The sequence below is a fragment of the Colossoma macropomum genome, unplaced genomic scaffold (assembly GCF_904425465.1).
Source record: "Colossoma macropomum unplaced genomic scaffold, Colossoma_macropomum, whole genome shotgun sequence".
NCBI classification, from domain to species: Eukaryota; Metazoa; Chordata; class Actinopteri; order Characiformes; family Serrasalmidae; genus Colossoma; species Colossoma macropomum.
Window position 1 is genome coordinate 10,031,920 of NW_023494805.1, and position 22,721 is coordinate 10,054,640.

At 39.3% G+C, this 22,721-nt stretch overlaps 1 protein-coding gene across 5 annotated transcripts in view; it reads left to right on the forward strand.

Moving 5' to 3' along the window:
• LOC118826481 (zinc finger protein 521) overlaps positions 1 to 22,721 on the forward strand; it is a 201,829-nt gene that overhangs the window by 148,984 nt on the left and 30,124 nt on the right. For all 5 annotated transcript variants that reach the window (XM_036597466.1, XM_036597467.1, XM_036597465.1 and 2 more), the window contains one exon: positions 16,920 to 17,035. In XM_036597466.1, the coding sequence (XP_036453359.1) occupies positions 16,920 to 17,035 (116 nt within the window). The remainder of the gene's footprint in view (positions 1 to 16,919; positions 17,036 to 22,721) is intronic.

Genomic DNA, 22,721 nt, shown 5'->3' on the forward strand with positions numbered 1-22,721 from the left:
TGTCCAACCATGCTGTGTAATGCATAACAGGTTCAGTGTGTCAGATTTGGGGGATGCGGTGTATTAAAAAGTACAAACTTTTTGTAAATTAACGTTACTAATACGATGCATTTAACCCATTAGGAGGCAGGTAGTGTTTGCGTGATTCATGTCTGCAGCTCAGTGTGTGAATCATTCAGCTTTTCAGACATTCCTGTGTGAAATCAGGACCACTGGCAAAAGCTCATATATTTAAAAGTGTTTATCTGAGCTAATTAATAAACTGAAAAGGACAGATTGCAAGGGGTAATCAACAACTTAAATCCTAATCTTTCCATGTTCAGTCATACCAATATTTTGGAAAATATTAGTTTAATGATGCACAGTACATTAACGTCTGATCATTCAAAAAAACAAAAGCATTAATTACATAAGTATTGACTTAGCGAGAGTACACTTCAGTTGGACTTGGCAGGGAATGAGGGAGGATGTGTTCTTGTGTGTCTCCGCACCGGACCTGTGTAAATGCACTGTTAGTGTTCTCCTCCAAGCATGTTGACTTGTCCGACAACATTGTGGCAATTTGAAAAGATTTGTCTGAAAGGAGGCACATTCTGTTGCTAACCCTCCCAGCTTGGTAGCATCATGGATTATGGCTAGTGAGTAGGAATTAGCAAAGACTAAACTGGAGAAAAGCTCACTCAAACACACTTATACCAAACACTACCACAGCTAAAGCTAGAGTAAAAAAGCACACTAAGACTGAGGCTGAAGAAACTGTCATTATCTCTAAGTAATATGATGGAGAAATATGATTGATGATACAGTTGAGCTCACTATGGTAGAAGCTGGTGAAGTGTGGAGAATCAGCCAAAATCATGTTGGCACACTGGCTTATGGCAAACTTGTAGATTTTTTTTTTAACTTGAGCGTAACCCAAGATTACATTTGTGTGATGACAAATTTCCAGTTATTTTCACATCACATCTCACTTAATGTTGGGCTGTAATGCTTAGAGACACAGACACAGTCATATTGGCTACAGCTACAGGAAAATCCCTGCTGCTACAGGAATAATTCACTTCAAAGTATTAATAATGGAATTATGGAATAACGGAATCAAAGTTTGAATAAGGTTAACACTCATCTTACATAAAGAAGGTTTCACAGGGTTTACTGGCTACTTATGCTTGAATATTCAGCCCCAGAAGCTCCGTCCACACGTGACACAAAACCAAAGGCCCAAGCCTCCAAGTGGCGCCAACTGTCTGCCATTGGCTCTATCGGCAGAAAATCGCGAGTTCAATCCCCGATGATGCCACAGCCGTCCGTAGCCAGGAGTCAAAAAGAGCACAACTGACCTCACTCTCTCTGGGTGGGTAGGATGGTCATCCTTCCCATCAGTCTACAAGTCTAACATAAAAGAATCATCAGTTAGCATTCTTCTCCAAATACATTGATGTTCCATTAGCAGCATGTGGCTTCCTGTGATTCGGAAGAAGCATTGGAATTCTCTATGACTGAAAGTACAAGAGAAAATGTGGGTGAAGTAACAAAAACTTATGGTTGGCTGATATGCAGTCAGTTGGCCCTTTCCTGTCAAACAATGCACTTTCTTGGCAAAGTTAGACAACAAAGCACACCGGACTCTGTGAAGATAAGCAGAAAGTCTGGCTAGTGAGACTACTTAAATCTGAGCTTACATTAGCTAAATTAGCTAGCAAACAGGCGTTCACAGCATTATACAAAAGCTGCAGCTTTTTTCTAAAGCATGCTTGTTATTCTAAAGCAAGAAAATCAAAAATTAAAAGAACAGTAGTTGTTATGCTATGATTACATAGTTAGCTAACTACTAAAATATGGTGTCTGTTAAAATATGGTGTGTGCACTGCTGCGAGACGCCCTATAAAGCCTGAAATAATCATTTAAAGTATAATAATTAAACTAATAAAAAGTCAGAAGCATCAGGTCATATTTTGCAGAGTTTTTCATGTCACACGTCTTTATGCAGTGATGTCACACGCACAGGCTCAAAAGAAGATCCTGCGCAATGTTCAGGTCTCAAATTCAGATCAGTGTTACACTGATAAAGATATGGTGACATTAGTATATCACTCACATGCTCCGAAGACACGATGACATGACTGAGTTGTCTTTGTATTCTCTCAGTGCACTCGCAAACAATAACTTCCCAAATGTTCTTCCATACATGTATATATGTATGTATGTGTATAACATATTGAAACGCAATACTCAAAGCCTTAACTTTTGCACAGGCATATATATATAAAATATAAATATAAACAGTGCACTAAAGATTGCAGAAAAATGCTGTATTTAAGCTTGACCCCTACAGACTTATTTGAACTTGCTTTCACTTCTAACCTCAATAATCAACAAAACGTGTAATTTGACCTGAGGAGTTCAAACTTTTGCATCTGACTGTAATTATACTCAAAAAGTATTCAAGTACTATAATATGACTAATTATACTTTAAAACATGTGAGTGCTAATCTGCCACAAACTACACGTTGAATGTCTAAGGCTGCCATCATTCAGACTGAAATCAGTGCCTTTTTTTTTCTTTCCGCATCACCTGCAGGAGAAATTAAGAGAGATGGAGTGAGAAAGATGAGGAATCAAAGAGAGGGAGGGGGAGGGAGAGAGAGAGAGAGAGAGAGAGGAGGGAGGGAGGGAGGGAGAGAGAGTCAGAGAGAGAGGGGGACATGCTAATTGTGGATGTTGGTGGTAATGATCTCATCAGTCTCGGAGCAGTGGAGGTGGTGGTGGGGGGTGCCGGACCCCATCCTGAGAGGATCGCTCCCCACACTGGTGTCAGCAGGGTTAACTGTCTGGATAATGAAATCTGCAAAGCTGTTAGCTGCAGTTTGCCACTCGGCTCCTGCTAAGCCTCATCACTCTTCTCCGTGGACAAAGCTTTCGCCTCGCCCCACTTCCCTCTCCTCGCCTGTTTAGCAGCCCTTTATTTAGAGCTCGCAGGCTTCAGGTATGGAGCGCTTACATTGTGTGCCTTTCCTCTGTGTACATCCCTCAGGCCAGGCTAGTGTGACTTCAGAACTAGGGCCTGACCCATATATCGTCTGGCCAATAAAATTAGCCCATGTTAAAGAGGAATGCTACCAAATTTTCAAGATTTCTCCATAATTAAATTGAGAGAAACTAAAGAAACAAAGGAGTCAGAGTCATTCACAGTGGTGGTGATAGGAACCAGACATCTGAAAGTTATTACACACTGCCTGATGTCTGAGACATTGTTTTATGATAGTTTTAAGATATGATTTTGGCCTCAAACTGGAAAACCTTTATGGCAGAGAGGTACATGCAAGGTGCTGCAAGGCAAATAGTTCCCAAAGAAGTAGTTATATTTTGGGATTTATCACTATTTTACCATCATCACCATTACGTATAAAAACTCTGAAGACTTGTGTTGGTTCATTGGTGTTTTTTGATAGTAAATAAAATAGCTATAGTTGTGTTGTAGACATTGTGACACCTGGTTCCTTTCACCACCACTGTAAAGCATTTAGAGTCAGTAAGTTTCTCTACAGTGAACCATTTCACACCAAACTGCTCTACATGACTTTCCCCTTTATGGGTTCATAGATTTATCAACGTCAGCAGAAATCCTGGTAATAAAGAACCCATAATATTATCTAATACCACAAACATTATATAATGTAAATTAAAGACAGAAAGTTTAAAAGAAAATAAAAATGTGTTTTATTTTAGTTTTAATGTGTTTTTGATAAATGTAACAACACTTTAAATTGGTGCATTTGACTGTTAAGCCTTTATGAAAGTTCATGTTATTTACCTGATTTAAGATTTAGCTGATTCAGTGATCAGGTTAGTTATAAATGTTAATTAGTTGGTTATAAGTTATGAGTGGCTTGTTTTTTTTAATCAATTTATTAATGAAGATTTCTGCTGTTTATTTGAATTTAAGAAATTTTATGACTGAGAAGTGACTGTTAATTCTGACAATTTACAAGTGACAACTTATCCATTTCAATAAAAGTTTAGGAGTCTGTTTTTATTTAAGCATACATAATTTAATTGGCCTATGTTACCAGTTAACTCATTAGTTAATAATTTGTTAATTCCTATTACTTCAAAATTGATGTCTGTAACCAAATTGTCATATCAGTCAGGTCCTATTCAGAATCCTGACCTTAGAGCTCTTAGAACAACATGGAATTCATGGGTAATCATCACTGTTGTTCATGACAAATGACAAAATGAACACTAATTAAAAATTGAAATAATTTGGCAACACTTTCATATAGGGGGATATTATAGTGCTCTTATCAGGCCAGTAGCTGCTGACCAACTGGCTGCTCAGTACTACTTTATTAAGCCAGAGCTGGAGTGAATTAATCATTTTTCAGAGAACGTAATCTTTTGCACATTGTTTATTGTGACATACAACCAGTGCTTTGCTAAGACAACCTGATGACATACAAACTAGCAGTAGAGCTGGACAATATGACAGTATTAATCATTATTGTGATAAATTATGTCACAATAGGCTTTAGGAAGTATGTCATGGATATTGTCTGTACTTAAAAATATTTCCCAACTGCATGTTTAACTAAAAAGTGAGCTTAACTGGTCCCGTGTAACTATATTTAGTGCAGTGCAGTATGACTTTTGTTGAATACAAATCACTGTGTTCATATTTTTGATAATATTTTTTAAATGTGGCACTAATTTGTCTTTTCCGACATATCAAATGTCAGAAAGATATATATCGAGTCATATCGTGTCTTGTAAAAACTACTTAAAATGTTGTGATATAACATTTTTGCCAGATTGCCAAACCTGTAACTAGCACGAGATATTAACTAGAAGCTGTGTTAATAAGCACTGTTCATGCAGACCATGTTCAAATGAGCACTTGGGAAACACCTTAGTACATGTTAACTGGCTAAGTCTTAACTTTAGATTAAAGGGTCAGTGTGACTTTAGACGGTCAGCATGTCTATGTTTAGAGCTAGTTAGTGATACATTTTTGAGATATTGATAAGAATCAAAAAATGAGCACATTAGCAAAATAACCACATTATTTAAAACACATTTATTGCTCTCAAGCAGGGGTTCCCAAAATGAGGTACGAGTCGCCAAATGACATAAAGGGTGCATAAAAATATTCAAACTTTTGACATTTCCACTTCATGTAATCTGCGTTTCATTCCATTAGCCGCCTACACAGTTACGCAGGTCCTTCTCTGATACAGACAGCACAAACAGCTGTGCCACCGTGCACTTCACTCACCAACTCCTGAGCCAGAGATCCTCACAGAAAATGCTACGTGTGGGTTTTTGAATGCTGAGTTCAATCAAAAGCCCATGCCAGACTTCTGGACAGTGTACGCATGAATGATGAGACAGTGGGATAATTATAACATCCAGGGTATGGCAAACCTAATACTTAGCTATTTTCTTCTTTATTTATTATTGTTTGTGAACATCAACCAGCCACTTCATCTACACCTCCTTGTTTCTACACTCAATGTCCATTTTATCAGCTCCACTTACTATATAGGTGCACTTTGTAGTTCTACAGTTACAGACTGTAGTCCATCTGTTTCTCTGCATACTTTGTTAGCCCCCTTTTACCCTGTTCCTCAGTGGTCAGGACCCCCACAGGACCACCACAGAGCAGGTATTATTTGGGTGGTTTTTCTCTGCACCGCAGTAACACTGATGTGATGTTAGTGTGTGTTGTGCTGGTCTGAGTGGATCAGACACAGCAGTGCTGCTAGAGTTTTCAAATACCTCAGTGTCGCTGCTGGACTGAGAATCGTCCACCAACCAAAAATATCCAGCCACCAGCGTCCTGTGGGCAGCATCCTGTGACCACTGATGAAGGTCTAGAGGATGACCAACACAAACTGTGCAGCAGCAGATGAGCTATCGTCTCTGACTTTACATCTACAAGGTGGATGAACAGTGTGCTGTATATGATCTGTGTGAGCAGCCAGTTAATTAGCCAGTTAAGGGCTCAGTAAGGCTTAATAAGAACATTATAATGTGCCCAATACTGTTGCCATTCATTTTGCTATAGTTATCTTAATCATTGTCAAGGTTAGATGCAAAACCAAGAATTCACTCTCTGACCAGACAAAATAAACCGTGAATTGAATTACAGTCATGGAAAAAGAACCCAAACCTGCCGTATGAATCTGATCAAGGAAGAGAAATGTTAAAGTGCTTTGTTCCTTTGTACCTTTTAGACCAAAAACTGTATCTAATAGTACTGAATTTTTTAGATAGAAGGATGCACCAAAATTTTGGCTACCAAAAGAGAAAAAAGACTGAAAATTCTGGCTGAAAAAAGGCAAAAGATTAAACATCTACAATCAAGTGTGATAATCTGACACTGTTTTCTTCGCTGTCATGTGCTGATCAACACAGTGGATCAAACAGTTTGAGCAGCGGATCAACAGTGAAACACTCAAACGTGATCCACTGCAGTTGCTTTCTATACAGTCTTTTTAACTGATTTAAAGGGAATAACATAAATAATCCTGAGCAGCTCATAATGTTTTGGTGATAATCTTCTTTACCTCTAGTTTTGAAAGTTGTTACTGTGTGCTTGTTAGTTCCTGCTGAGGTTTATGGCTGTTCCTTCTCTTAATGACGAACTCTAAAGCTAGAAGCACCCCCTGCTGGAGAAACTTCAGACTACTAGAAGGGAGGCCCAAAGCCTCATCCACATGCTTTACATAAACAAGGTGTTTTCCTTTATGATAGCAAAGCTGGAACTCAGCTTTAGATGCATTTGGGAATCCTTGAACTATTTTATTTTAGTAATTTTGCGACTTTTAATATTTAATATTATTTAGCAAGCTGTTCAAAATTAAATGAGTCCCCTAGATCTCCCGGTTCTCATTCCCAACATGTAATTATTGCCTAGTATTATTATGTTAATTCAAAGGCGTACTTAAAACCCTTTCTTTTGGTGTCAGTTTTGGCTGAGTTTATCCTGAATTGATTTCAAGAATTTTCATTTTGGTGCATCACAAGTTTTTGCCAGTGTCATCATAATTTACATCAATATGTCAACACCTAGAATGAGCTGAGAATTTCACCTATCACACAAAATGGCTCTGTACAAATCTGATCAAGGAAGAGGAATGTTGAATAAAGCACATTTCTATAAGTGCTATATTAAGTCCCTGGCCAGGTGTTCCCCACAAAACTACAGGCCATTTTCTCGCTGAAAAAGAAGCAGAGTCTCTCTCGCTCAGCCATTATAAATGGATTCCATAAAACCAGGTTCTGCGCTACGTAGCACTTTCTATCAACAGTCCACAATACAATAGTAAGTGCATCTTGCCTGTCTATTTATCAACCAGATACTGCAGGAACAACCAACTATTAAATTACAGCAAAGACCAGTGCCTAAGTCTCTTTGTGCCTCTCCTGTACTCTCTCTCTCTCTCTTCCTACCCTTCCCTCCATCCCCCTCTCTCTCCTCTCCATGTCTCATTTAGCAGCTGCTTATTGACATTAGTCTACCAGGGCCTTGCCTGTATTTAATATACAGAGCATGCTTTTTTCATCCCAGCTTTCATTTTCCATCGCAGCCTTTGACAGACAGGTCCCAGCTCTCTCCCCCTGCACTGCTATCGATCAGGACACAGAGGAGAGAGAGAGAGAGAGAGAGAGGTGGGTGGGGTGGCACTGAGAGGGAAGTAGGAGAAAGAGAGGGAAGGAGGGAGCACTTTTTTTTCCTGCAGCTGCAGAGCAGGAAGGATGAGAGTGATTTGAGGAAACAGGACGGCCATAGTGGACTAACGGATGGACATGCGTACCTACTCTCCTGTGTGTGTGTGTGTGTGTGTGTGTGTGTGTGTGTGTGTGTGTGCGCGCGCGTGCACATTTGTTTTCAGACATTGTCAGGACAAAGATGTCCTGGCAGTGCAGGAAAAAGAGAAAATAACCTGCCTTACAAAAGCTGCATGTTTCATTTTTTACAACTGAAAGAGCAAAACCATTTCTCTTTAGTTACTGAGATTAAGATTAGGATTAGTTTTAGAGTTAGGATTAGGACATTCTTATTACATGTACTTACGTAATGTTGCTGAGCAAACTGTTTTTTATTAAGCGTACTATTTATATAGTATGCTTTATATAAAACAGGTCAAATTCTACATGTTATTACACATTATTATTACATATAGATACTTACATATGCAATCCATATGGGACATATTACATATAAGTAATTTCACATATAAATACACATACAAATACAAGCAGATCATATTACTGGATATATGTACTTGCACATATATCATACCTATATGACATTTTAGCACATACAGATACTTTGGAGGAAGTATGTGCTAGCGTTCACCCTCCCAGCTCAGTAGCATTGTGATAGGAGAAGACCTAACTTGAAGACCTAACTAAGTGAGGAGAAAATTGGTAGCCAAAAATTGTGTGGGAGTTGGGTGTTTGGGGGTGGCGTGGCACATTCTGTCGGATCCAGACAATCATTTCTATGTTTACATATGGCAATAGGTCAATTGCAAAACCTTGAACAAGCATCGCTATTGTAGCTCCTGTGTTTAAAATGTGCAGTCAGATGTATTTATTTATCAAAATATTTATATGTTTCAGTGTCTTGTTGATATATGCTACAATATACATACAATATATTGTAATATATTTCTGCAAATTACATTTCTGTATGAGTAGGATCTTCAGAAAAGGCTTAGGCCTTTCACAGGACACGAAATCACCTACTACATCTCCTTTAGGATGGGCTATTTTAAAACTTGTTCACTTCCTTCCTTCTACCATTTTCTCACATTAAATGCATTAGGAATACAAGAGGATGAGCGCTCCCGGTTTGATGAAGAAGAGAATGATAGGAGAGGTGAAGAAAAGAGGACAAAATGACTCGCTCTGAGAGGAAAAGAAGCATCAGTTGAGGGGAGGGGAGGGAGAATTTGAGGGGAAAGCAAGAGGACAGGGGAGGGAAATGTAGACAAAGCGAGAAAAAAAAGAAAAAAAAAGAAAGAATGGGGGATGAGAGAGATAGGAAGGGAAAGAGGGAAAAGTGGAGTTGAAGAGAGATCCAGAGGCCCCGGGAAGATGACAGAAGCCCCAGTCTCCCAGGGCAAATTTGACAGCTATCAGAAGTAAGGGAGCCCGCAGCTAAAAGTATATCTGCTCACCCTGGAGAAGCCGCCGCATAGAGCGCCTTGTGATTTAGACTGCGAGGACTCGCACAAACAAGCCAGAAGTGGAGGTGAAAGTCAAGAGGGAGTTGTGTACTTTTGTCTCACTTCATACGCCCCAAAGAAAGCCGCCAAAATTCTCTGCACCGCATAGAATTAGACTGCATGGGTTGGCGTAAATAGGCCCATCAGATACTAAAGCAAAATAATGCTACTTAACGTGCCGATACGGAGAAATAGACTAAGTTACACTGCTGAAACATATGGAATGTTGAAAAAGGGGTGAAAAGTGTCATGTATGTGATGTGGGCCAGTGTCAGGAGAAGCTGGGATAATACATTAGTCTCTTCTGTCTTTACTGCTTTGTTTGCATAATCATAAATCAGCAAACGTTGCCTTAATTTTGTGTTTTGCATTTGCAGCTCTTATATTTATGCCCATCAGATGCGAAACAAATGTAACGTTGCTTAACTGTAATGTTACTTAAGGTATTAATGGGGCCTAATTGCAGTCTTATGTAAAGTTTGGGCACCACTTACAGGTTGTGTTGATTTTTTCATTGCAAATAAGTTACCACATCCACAGGGAGCACACTTATGGCATTTATTTGCAAATTTTGCTGCACAATTTCTATGAATTTGCTAAATTCAACATACTGGAAAAAATTAAACATGCAATGTGGAATGTGCCCCCATTTTTTTTATGTTAAAAAAATCAGCAAAGATATTGTAATTGTGCATAAAAAAATGCTGAAGTGAGTTCTAGAGGGTGTGTTAACTTACTTTCACTTAGAAAATCAACAAAACGGAGTCGACAAGGGGTACACAAACTTTTGCACAAGATCAAAAGTCTAAATTATCAAAAAATTACATTATCGAAATGTATGTAAGGTGGAAAGGGGGGTGAGGGGGTGAAAAACATCATTATAATATGTACAAGTGTCAGAAGAAGCTAAAATACTACAGTAGTAGTACTGTTTTTTTACTGTATTTGCATAAACCTAAATCAATTAACGTCTCCTGAAAATCTGCATTAATTATTTTGTGTTTTGCCATTGGTAGATCACACAAATAGGCATATCAGATACTACATGAATACAGTGTTACTTAATGTGTCAACATGGTGCTGACCAAATCTCTGAAGTTGCTGAAGGCTGAAAAGAGGTGAGAGGTGACGCTGTATAATACGGGCCAATGTTAGGAGAAGCTAATATACTACAGTAGTCCCTCCTGTCTTCACTGTTTGGTTTGCATAATCATGAATCGATGAATGTCACAAGATAATTTGTGTAGATAATGTTGCGTTCTCTCTCTGACAGAGCGAATCGTTTTCTGGCCGCCAGCAGCGTCATGGCAACACAACATTAAACTGTAAACCGTCATTGTCAGTAGCTCTTTCCTCGGATCAAGTGAGCCGGCCTATGTAAAATTGATGCAGCTTTAGGTTGTAATGCCACTCTTCAGGAGGTAGCTAGGGTTCAGTCTCGCTGGCTGCTGGCTCTCAACTCCCCACTCCACATTCAATATTGATATCCTGTGATACAGAGGATGCTAGGAATGTAGCAGAATGTGGCGTAATGCATACGGATCATCCTGAAAGCATGTAGACACAATTATAGGCTTAACGTAAAGGCTCGCTTTAACGTAGTGCTTGGCATTACAGTTTGAAGATGTGTTCAGAACAAATGACGATGTTCAACAGTTCTACATAATCACTGACTTGCTTCATATCAAAATCTCATTTTGATATGCCCAAGTTTATCATAAAAAGAAACAAAATCTCCAAAATGGTAACTTTACAGGAGAAGGCAACATTTTTCTTTACTTGTAATATAAATTAATGTAATGAGATTTTATTCCAAGTAATTTTGTACTATTTTTATTGGTCTATTCATCATGAAGTGTTGACACAATGCAAAGAACAGCTGCTGTGCTCAAACGATGCCGAGAAATTAAAGTTAAAAAAAATGGAGATACATTTTTTTGTACAATTATGATTATATGTAAACTTAAATGTATTTTAACCCCTTTAAATTCCCAGAAATATTACATACTAAGTCTTATTATTCAGTAACTACAGGGACTTCAGTGCAAACTAGCTGAGCTCTTCTTAGCTTATAGAAGGGTGTAATGAAACTTTAGACCTGCTGGCAGGCCCTGGCCATTTAAGGGGTTAAAGGCTATTTAGTAAATACATTTAATGCACTACAGGTGAACTTATTTAAGTTAGCCAGACTATAGGCTAACTTTTACACTGACAGTAACTGACAGCAACATTTTAACAACAAATAGTATTTCAACAAAATCTTTTTAAAAGCTGATATAACTCCAATAAAATGTGAAGGAATATGTTTTCAACAAGAATCAGTGAGTACTTTGGCTGCGTTTACATGTTAGCAGTGAAAAATAATGTTATTCTGTGCCTCATTGCAGTATTGGTACTACACAGGGACGATACATGGTCAGTGGTGGCACACAGCTGTTTAAATGTTGCTCTGGCACTCTCATTAGTGTTCTTGCATTGTGATGGTGTGATCCACAGTTTATTGGTTTATTCTATGAAGTGTTTTGAACACCTGCAAATGTTCCTCAGTACAGCTAATGGTCAAAGTTCAAATTGTGTTGTACATGATTGGGTGCACTTGACTTCAGCTGTGACTGTTCGGTGTCTACATTCCCCCCAAAAAATCAACATCTGGTTTATTCCACCAGTGCAGCTGGCAACAAGAGCTGGGACAATTGAACTCCAGGTGAAATGTTCTGCTAAACGGAATTTTCTGTTGCCGCCCCATTGAAAGATATGGAACATCCAGTTTGCCATCGTCTGTCTACCATCATAATGTAAACACACTATTAGACCTGCTCACAGACTATTGCATGTTGCTTACCTGGCATATAACTTTAACATACCATTCTGGCCAAAAGTCAGAGACCACCCTTCATTTATTTAACTTGCAGTCAAAATTGCCCTTAAGTAAAATTACCCATTTCAAAAGAAACCTCTCAAAAGATCAAACAAGTTGAGAAAATGGGACTCTTACCAGACCTGATAGACCACCCAAACTTTCACCATCAGATAAATAACACTTAAAGCCTTCATCTTTGAGAGAGAGGAGAAAATCAAGCTGCTTCAGATCTGAAAACATCCACAGGTGTTTCTGTCCATCCTTCCACTGTGAGAAGACGACTCAGCGCTATGGATCTGAAAGGATGTGTAGCTGTCAAGAAGCCTCACTGAGCTTTTCTCTCCTAGACAAAATAGAACCTCTACAAATCAAACAAAGAGGCTGCTGGTGTCCAGAACAATGAACTGACCACACCAGAATCCAGACCTCAACATCACTGAATGTGTTTGTGATTATTTGGACAGTGAGAAGCAGAAAATGCAACCAACTTCTAAGACTAAACTTTGGAAATGTGGAAAAATATCCCTGCAGATTTCTTTTGAAAACTGAAAGCAAGTCTCCTGAAAAGAATGGAAGCTGTAATAAAGACAAACAGTGGACACAATAAATGCTGAAAAAAACTGTAATTATCCTTTTTTTGTTTAGGCTAGCCAGTGCTTTTGGCGCTTTCCTCCAAGCACGTTCAGCTGTCCAGTGACATGACAATGCGTGTGTGACAGTTCATAAAGATGCGGTGACCGGCTCTCAGAGGAAGCCTGTGCTAGCTTTCACCCTCCTAACACTGGTGGTATCATGTGATTGTTGGAGTCCTAACTAGTGGATAGAATGGGATCCAAATTGGGAAAACAAAACATGGAAAAAAAAAAAGTATATAGAATTCATGTAGCCCTTTTTCCCTCATGCTGAAAAATGAATAATTTGTTCTAAATGGCAGTTGAAGAGTGGTCTCTGACTTCTGCACACTACTGTACTGTAATTCCAAGTAAAAATGGACCATTTGTCTTTGTCAAGTAACGTAAAACGAGCTGGACCTTTCAAATGATGTAAAAAAAGGAATAAAAACCAAAAACTACTGTGAGTTGTGAGGCTTTGCTGACAAACAATTTGTAAAACTGCCTTTATGATACGAGTCTGGCATTAGGCTTATACTGACCATGTTGTCATTAGGCGCCGGGGTGTAATGACCCGGGTTGGCCCCCCCCGAGAAGTGCCCCACCTTTCATGTGTCTCCATACCCATAACCCCCGGCTCTGTCAACACCCTTGCGCCACATGAAGGGGAAAAAGTTGTTTATCCCCCTGTAAGATATTCAAATGAAGCCCAGAATGCTAACTTTCCCAGCGTTCCTTTACCTCAGAGACGAGACTCCTCCCCCCCCTCGCCTTCTCTCTCTCTCACTTTTCGCAGTAGCCGTTCATAGACACATGGGCCTACCATAACAAACGGCATGTTTGAAGTACTCCTTGGAGAATTAGGGTGCATACACCAGCACACACACTCGCACATTCATTCAGCGCTGCTTACTATGGCTTAATTAAAAGCACACAGCCACAGTATGTATTTTTAAAGTGGCATCCCAAAGTTGTGCATCTGCATCAGAGTGACTGTATTCAGGCTATGCATAAATAAATAGCGCTTCTGCATGAATATTTATATTGTCAATATAATTAGCGATGTAGACTAATGGAGACTATGTTTTTGCACTTGAGGCAATGCCAATTTCTGCGGTTGTTTATTTTTCTGCCGTGTTTGTCCCCTCGGTGGCTCGGGGCCCGCTAAATAAAGCGCTTCGTTATTCCCCCGGCTGGCACCAGCACGCGGCCCGCAATGATGCTCGGCTTGACCATTCCGCACAAAGCTACTAGCGCACGGGACTCTGAATGGTGGTGCTAAAATGCCAGGCTTATTTTTAGCTTTTCTCACTTGTGCAAAGCCGTGTTGTGATGTTTGCAGTGGCCCAGATTTGGGCCGTCCACCTTGGCATTTGTCATTGTTTTTTTTTTCCATTTTTCCTTTTCTTTTTTTTCTGACCACTGCATTTAGAGGTGCAATTGGTTCTCCCACTGCCATAGGGAGAAAGAGAGAGGGAGAGAGAGGGAGAGAAAATGTGGGTTACACAAAATAGTTTTATTTTGTGCAACCTGGATGCAATCAGGACGAAGTCGCTTTTTCCTGCGTGCTGCTAAATTTAGTTTTTTCACAGCGAGGTACTTTTGATTATAAATTGAGAAGCATTTTGTTTTTGCTGTTTCACCATCTGACATACTTCTCTGGTACATATCTACTTATCATTTAAATGAGACCCTTATACTGACTCCCTACCAAAAAATCTGTGTGCTTTCTGCTTGTGGTTTTTCTATCTCGAGGAAGATAATCCATCAAAAAATCACGTGATTACAGTATTTCAGTCTACACTGTATAAAATTAGATATAAATAATAATAAATAAAATATCATTGTAACATATTTTGTTCATGTGGAGCTACTGTACACGTTTGAATCATGTATATTTAAAGCAACCTTTAAGCAACCTTGTTCAGAGCTTTAGTGGAAGCTCTTTAGTGGAAGAAGAGAATCTAAGACGCCTTTTAAAAATATTTTTATGAAATGTGGCAAAATGTGGCAAAATAAAATTGCATATCATTGCTGTCATAACAAAATCTTGCATCTCAATTTGTTTTTGTTTTTTTTGTTTTTTGTTTTAACATAATTTGAAAAGCTGCCCCTTGCAAAGTTTCAAAATTTCAGGATGATTGTATCAGTAGAGATGGTTAAAAAATAACTCTGAATATAATTTGTAATATTGAGTGCGTTTACATGCACTTAATCCGATGACTGCAGAAAATCAGATTTTGGCAATAATCCAATCAATGTGTTTATGTGCACTTGAGTTATCAGACAATGGGAAACTCAGTAATTGGGTTTTTGCTTTGAAACCAGCCAATAAATTCACAGAAGAAGGATCATCTTATAAAAATGTTGCATCGATAGAACTGCATTTCTGTGTATTACTACATAAGAAACCCACACATTAAATACACTGTCCTACCTGTATAAATTAGCCTGAAGCAGCAGATCATGACTGCATTGATCCCCACTTTCCAAGCTTTCAGCTGTTTGAGTCTGTGAGCTGTCTCAGCATTAGCTGGTTTCCATATTTTGTTTATTTGCAGGGATCAGACCTCCACGTATCAAAAATCAAAACTTATGTCGCACACTCAACAGAGAGAATTGGACAGTTTGGCATAATAAGACACAGAAAGATGAGAAGATAGGATCAGTTTAGAAACGGCACCATCCAACCAGCACAGTCTACAGCCCACAGCCCTCATTATCTCCTCTACACCATTTGCTGACAATTTCAAAGCAAGTCTCTGGTCTGTTTGATCTTATTAGCCAAATTGTCTGCCCATATTTTTGTTGGTCTTTAATAAAAATATCAGCACGAGAGGAGAATTCTGACTTTTTAAATAGATGAGTCATTACAATTTTGGATTAATGCTAATAGATTAAATTAGCAGTTCATAGTTTTATGTGGTTGCTAAGCAGAGGTTCATTAGGAGCTTCACAGAACCACAGCTTCAAATAGTTCACTAGAAAGTGTGTAGAAGTATGAGGTAACTGTGAAACAGCCTTCCACTAAACTTTCACTAATCATTGCTCTGCTTTTTAGTGTTGCTCTTGAATTATGGACATTGCATTGCATCACATATTTGAAGCGTGTTCGTATTTGCATCGCTTATTTCATATTGCCAGCCTTATCCTTCCATTCTAAACACCTGATTCCAGAATGTTTAACATCAGTTCAATTAAGTCAGGTCAAGGCTTATTTATAGCAGACGTTTTTTACAACAGATGTCATAAGGCAGCTTTACAGAAAATTCAGGTCCAAGCCCCAGTGAGCAAGCCAAGGACAACAGGGGCAAGAAAAACTCCCTAAGAACAAGAGGAAGACACCTTGAGAGGAACCTATCCTCCTCTGGTCAACACTGGACAGCAAAACAATGACACAACAAGAGCAATATGAATAGAGAATTCATTCATCAGGATTACAAAAAAAAAATAAGTCACTATTTTACATGCAGCCTAATAATCCGTTAATAATCAGACTAACAGCTCAATCGGAATAGAATACGTCCGATTGAGGCCACTCGGAATACTGTGTCTATCCAATTGAACAAGGTGGGTAATCCTGTAAATAATCCATTAAATAGAAGAATAATAGCCATGTAAACACGTGTATCCGATTACATTCCCAACCGGAAAGTTCACGTTCTGCACATGTGCGTCGCGTCATAGCAAAAGTTTGTAACATTCAACATGGCGGGAGCAGAAACTGCTCTGCAGAGGAGCTTATGTGTCTCAGAACATGACGTCTTCCTCTCAGCCTTCTTTAATAAGTACACGTGAAGTACATTTTCCTGAGTCTGACATTATTTTAAAGTAATTAAAAACACAACCACACCAGCTGAAAACTCAGGTAACACACTGCTGCTCGTCTCACTCTGACTGGACTCACGTGACGCTCACTGTCATGGTAACGTCAACACTAAGCTGTGCTCTATGCATAAATTTGGTGCGCATGTAAACAGAGATTTTGAGTGTTGAGTTTAGTGAGCATATAAACACCTCAGTCTTAATCTATAATCAGTGTATTCAGTTGGATTGGCAAAAATCTTTGCATGTAAACACAGCCAGTGTTAACCAGTGAAAAACAGGAACCTCTGTTTGAAGCACATCACAGTTAGAAATCTGATGTATGAGACATCTGTGCTGTGTTTAACACTTGAACCTCTCTCTCTCTTTTTCTCTCTGTGCAGTATTTGTCCAGGCCAGTAAGCTCCAGCAGCATATCTTCTCCGCTCACGGTCAGGAGGATAAAATCTACGACTGCACGCAGTGCCCACAGAAATTCTTCTTCCAGACAGAGCTTCAGGTGAGTACTGGACCAGAGTTTTCCATTCTGGAGAATCTTAAAGCCCTTAAACAATAAACTCAAGCAAACTGACCAATCCATGCTCCACCCACAAACGCATTCATCCATAGCAACTATAGCGAGGTTGGACAGGCTTTGGAGAATATCAATATCCTATTCAATCTATTGAGAATTTGGGTAGCATGTGTCAAACACCTACATTTAAAGCACATTATTAATGTGAAATATTTAATTGCATGCATTTGAGAGATTCTGCTGTTGGGATGGAGCACTTTTTTACCATGTAATCAAGCTAATATTATCATAGTGCCAAATTTATAGTAATAAAAAAAGCTCTGTGTTGTCTATAATGAGCCTGATCAATTAGCTACAAACACACAGTAAATCTTAGTTGCTTAGCGTTGTAAACTGGAAAAGGAAAACACTACTGTCCAGTGCTTTGGTCCTCCAGGATGTTTGTGTGAAGAAGGAAGAATGCCAGGGGCTTAATGCTAAGTGCCTTTAACTTGTCTCTTTTTTTAGCCATGCTAGTATATTTTGGCAAGGCATTCCTTTAATTTAAAGGCAGTCCTTCAGTGTAAAGGCAGATTAAAATCATAACACTTTGGAGGTGCATGTTGCTGTTGGCTGTTTGTTGGCAGTTTATGGTGGTATAGATGGTATGCAGTGTGGCATCAAAAGGTATTAGACCTATACAGACGACACTGCAGACTCTATATGTCTGAAGATGCTTTTCGGCATCTTTCATAACACCATTTTTGCCATCACAAAGCTATATAATTTATAAGAAGCAGTGAGTCAGGTTTATAGGCCCAGACTCCTCTTCAGTCACTGTCATGTCACTGTGTTTTACTGGTCAGTGAGTGCAGGCAGGAGTGAAGGTATTTTTTGACATTTTTTTTTTTATTATTTGAGAAAGATACATATTTTTTGTAACACAAGCAACCTATACATTTCTACTACAAATGAAAACATAAACTTTCTAGTACCTGTTGTTTATGAGCGATTCAGCCAAAAGCGATTCAGCTAAAAAAAGTTGCTGAAGTCTGGAAAATTGGTGCAAAACACAACTAATTCAATACACTTCTATATTCTTTGAACCAGACAAGCTGCCCAACCTAAACAAATAAAAATATATCCATCAAAATAAATATGACTGGTGGAAAGCAGAGGCTCTATGACAAAATGACAAAACTTTTTTTTGACTACTACTAAGGTAGTAGAGCAAGTATCAACACAATAACACTAAAATAGCCCTGCGATGGACTGATGGCCTGTCCAGGGTGTTTCCTGCCTTCTGGCCAATGACCGCTGGGATAGCCTCCAATACCCCCTTGCGACCTGGAAGGATAAGCAGTTTAGAAAATGTGTGTGTGTGTAACATTAAAATATATAATGTACACCTATAGCAGGTTTTTGAAGAAAATGTCAAAAAAACTTGTCAAAAAAATGGACTGCTCTGAATTTAAATGGGGGGTGATGGACATCTCTCACTGTTTCTTAGCCTGGCTAGCCCTTAGTGTCATTTGAATGCATGAAGTTCAAGTTTAAAATGGTGCTATATCTCTATATTGAAGGTGATTAAAATAATATAAGAGTGAATTCTGTAATGTACACACACAGCTCAGTAACTGAAAAACTGATAAATAAAGTTGCTTTTATGGAACAATCTAGAGAAATATCTGTCTGATTGCTGTCTGATTGAACATTCTACTCGAACCTGTTTAACTACATACTTACATACAGAACATATTCATGTTAGGTTTTACCCCAGGTTAGATTGTGCTCCACTGTCCTCATATTTGAATCAGGTAAACTTGTTTTCGGAGTAGATGTTGGCACTGTTTTCAGCTGTTCCACTCTGTGCGAGGCCTTTCATTTGTAATCAACTGAATCCATTTCCATATTGGGATTCAGACAGCAGTGTCCATTGTCTGCTGCTGGCCAGAAGGAAGGTGAGCGGGATCATTATCTCCGAACCCGCCATAGGTCTGCACCGGCAAAATAAACCAAATGTGACATGCCGACATGGCCGGTTGTCATGGAGACGGTAAATAAGAAGCCCCTGTGCTAGCAGACTACATGCGTAGCGCTTGTTGGAGAGTCGCGCCGCTAATCCTTTATTGTTATTTTTTAATCTGTTCGGAAGACAAACGTTGCGATTACCTGTAAACAACCTTTCTTTAACCTGGGGGATGTTTTCCATAGTTTTGTTATTTTTTTTGTTTTTGTTTTTGCGACTCTTTGGGATGGAGTGATGTGGGTCTCCCCGTGGTGTCGTTTCATGCATGCTTTAGTTGTTTTACAGGCTTTTTGTCGAGACAAGAGCAGACATGAAAGACCTTTGGCTCTTTGTTCTGGATCAGGGAGGGTTATGAAAGGAGCAGAGGATTGCGCTCGGGGAAATATTGTTATTATATTTCACCTGAAAATTGTTCCCAGATTGTGCCCCATGGGTAGATGCATCACACACATACACACATACACAGACGCAGACACTCACACACCCACATACACAAGGCTTCATGTGCACACATGCATGTTTAAAACACTGTATATAAACCCCACAAACTTATAGCCCACCACAACACTGCTGGGGTCATAATTTGTGCATCATAGCCCTGCAAAATATAGGATGATATTAACTGTTCGTTGAAGGGATAGCTTTTTTATGGAGTGGGGTGAAGTGGGGGGATGTAAACCCTTTTAGACCTTCATTAAAGCCTTGCTGCTGTTGCATATGCTGTTAACCCTTTAAGGCAGACACAGAACATGGCTGTTTTCTGCTATTTTGTCCAATCTTCTCCATTACTAAAGCAATTTCTCAGTGCTGTTGTTGCATTTGAAATAGAATGTGATCTAACAAAGCTGAAAATCAGTAGATTTGTGTTTGGTTTGCGTCACAATCTTCATTTTAGAGCAAGAAATGGGAATATAAGTCTTACATCAGTCACGCTTTACAGTTACTCTGATCAAATGAGCTTCAGAAATAAACACAGTGCGTCTACCAATAAAGGAAGCCTCATACATCTTTTATGCAGTGATAGAAAACACAGTAGCGTACAGATGATTTTACTGTTGCCAATGGAGACGTGTATGTGGCTATACTCCTGTAGTGACATATTTAAACAAGCTTTCCTTTGTTTTTTGGCTCTGGTGGTAGGTGTACCAGCCTTATCAGGTTCATTTGGTTAAAGTAAAGGCTTCTTTGAGCAATGCCAAAGAAGAATTATTGCTCTTTTGGTTCCCGAAAATAATATAAAGGTTTTAAATAAATCAGGCCTGTCAAGTGGTTAAAACAATTAGTCATGATTAATCACAATCTTTTGTGTAGTGGGGCAAAGGTGGCATTTCCATGGCGACTCTCACTCCAAGAGTGTACCTTTTAAGAGTGTACCTTTGTGTTCATTTGCTTTCATTTCACAGTAGAGTTTTAATTGTGTCCAGTTTCAGCAAAAACTAAATTGTCACTCAATCCTGTGCATTATATGAGGATATATTTTTCGACTAAATTATGTAGTAGTTTGATGATTAAAGGAAGTGGTCCATATTGACAAACTGGGACTAACTAGTTAAACCACTATCTCTTGTTTAACCGGACAACAATGTATCTCCCTCTCTGTAAGTATGGAGAAACAACAGTGCTCTGAAGACAATGTGCCATTTAGTCCTGCTAAATAGGCTGGTCTGATAACTAATGAACTAATTAAGGGTTAACTAATTAAGCAGTCTTTGAAAAGAGATGTTTTGAGGAGAGATGTTTTAGAAACATGAGATATGATAAATAAACAAGATCATGAATGCTGACAATCAACTCTGATTTACTGTGACCCGTTAGTCCTTCGAAGTCACAGTGACCCTGGCAAGAATAAAGGCGTAGTGTAACTTTGTAGAAATTATTCTTTTTTACATGTAGCTCACTGAAAGAAGCGGAACAGCTCTGTTGAAAATTCTACACTTTCAATCGATACCACATCTGTCTTTGCAAGTTAAAAAGATGCTTTATTATGATAAGTTATTGTGCGTTTTTGCATAAAGGAACATGTTTTTCAGTACTTTGGTTGATTCTTGACAACCGATACAGTCAGAAATGTGAACTCAAAGCTGTTAATTTGGAATGTGATTTAAAGGAAAATGTAATTCATTGCATGAATGACTGCAATGAATGTTTTTATGTAATTGCATTTAAATTCTGTAGCAAAATGACATCAAGATTACTTACTATCCAGTAACTACAATGATTAAATCAGTAACTACAATGAAAAAATTAGTGACTGTTATGACTAATTGAATAACTACTATGATATTAATATGTAATATGTATGTAATAAAAACACACCATTGAATCTGCAGTGTTTAGGGAGGGTTTAAATACATTTCAGGCTTAAAAATTCAACCCCCTGATCTTTCAGAAGCGAGCAGCTTTGTGGAGATGATTGCCTTCATCTTCCTTTGTGTTGTTTTGTGTTGTGTTAACGGTACGAGGTGAAGCGCTGTGTGTGCTGGGCATCACTTTCTCGTCTTTGTCAGAATTGCCACACGTCAGTATGTCCAGATGAAGCGTAGATCAATGTGTCAGATCCACTGACCGTCTTAGCCTGCATACTACCGACCAGAGATTTGCTTTTTCTTCTCTCACTCTCTCTCTCTCCCTCTCTCTCTCTCTGTCTCTCGCCCCTCTTCAGCAGCCTATCCATATCATCCCTCACTCCAGTCAGGGAGGTCAAGGGTCGGGCTCCAGCCGAGCACAGGAGAGGGGAGATGGGCAGAGGGAGGGAAAGAGAGAGAGAGAGGGATGAAGAGAGGGAAAGGGGGGAGAGATATTTTATTCATTTGCAGGAGAGCTGTGACAGGTACCCCCCTCAAACTCCCCCCATCTAAAGCCTGGTGAACCCCGCGCCCTGCCAGGAGCCGGCCAATTTCCAGCGGCCTGTCTGGGAGGATGATGGGAAAGCGCAGGCCTAATCAGCCCTCCCAGGAACACACACACTGTGATTGACCGGCTCTTGGGCATGTGTGAGATCTGGCCTGGGAGTCCAGCAGAGGTGGTCTCTCACTGGCTGGAACCTCACTGACCCCCTCCAGTTAGACCCCTACACTCCACTCATTTAAAGAGCCAAGAGTGGAGCTCCACTGCAGTGTGGTAGAACGGAGGTAGTCAGCGGTGTTGGTGATGGTGGAAAGGGGGCTTACTGGGGGGTTTAAAAAGGTATAGATGCAGGTGGCGATTCAGCTACAGCAATTTTGGAATGGAAGGATTATTTCTGTAAAATGGAGAGCTTGGATTCTGAAATCTGATTGAGAAACGTTTGAAACCACTGTAAAATACTCAGTATACACACTTAGGATGTGCATTCTGACAAAAGCCTTGCTCAAGCTGGGTTCGTTTTACCTGGGGAGGTGTTGTGGTTTGAGTGATTACCGACTAAATCCCTGATTTTAATCCAGTATGAATCTGCAATCTCTGTAGTTTTAACACCTGTGCTAAATTATAATAATATAGCAGAATTAATTACCTGATATAATCCCTCAAACTTTGAGCTCCCTCAGTAGTAGTAGTCATGCTCGAATCGACCTCACAGTAATGGAGAAACAAAACCTCCTAATAGGTCTGTTTTTCTGTGACTTGGAGATGAGGCTAAAAGACTGGACACTTGGCACTGTTCCTTCATCCTCACGTTCAAAA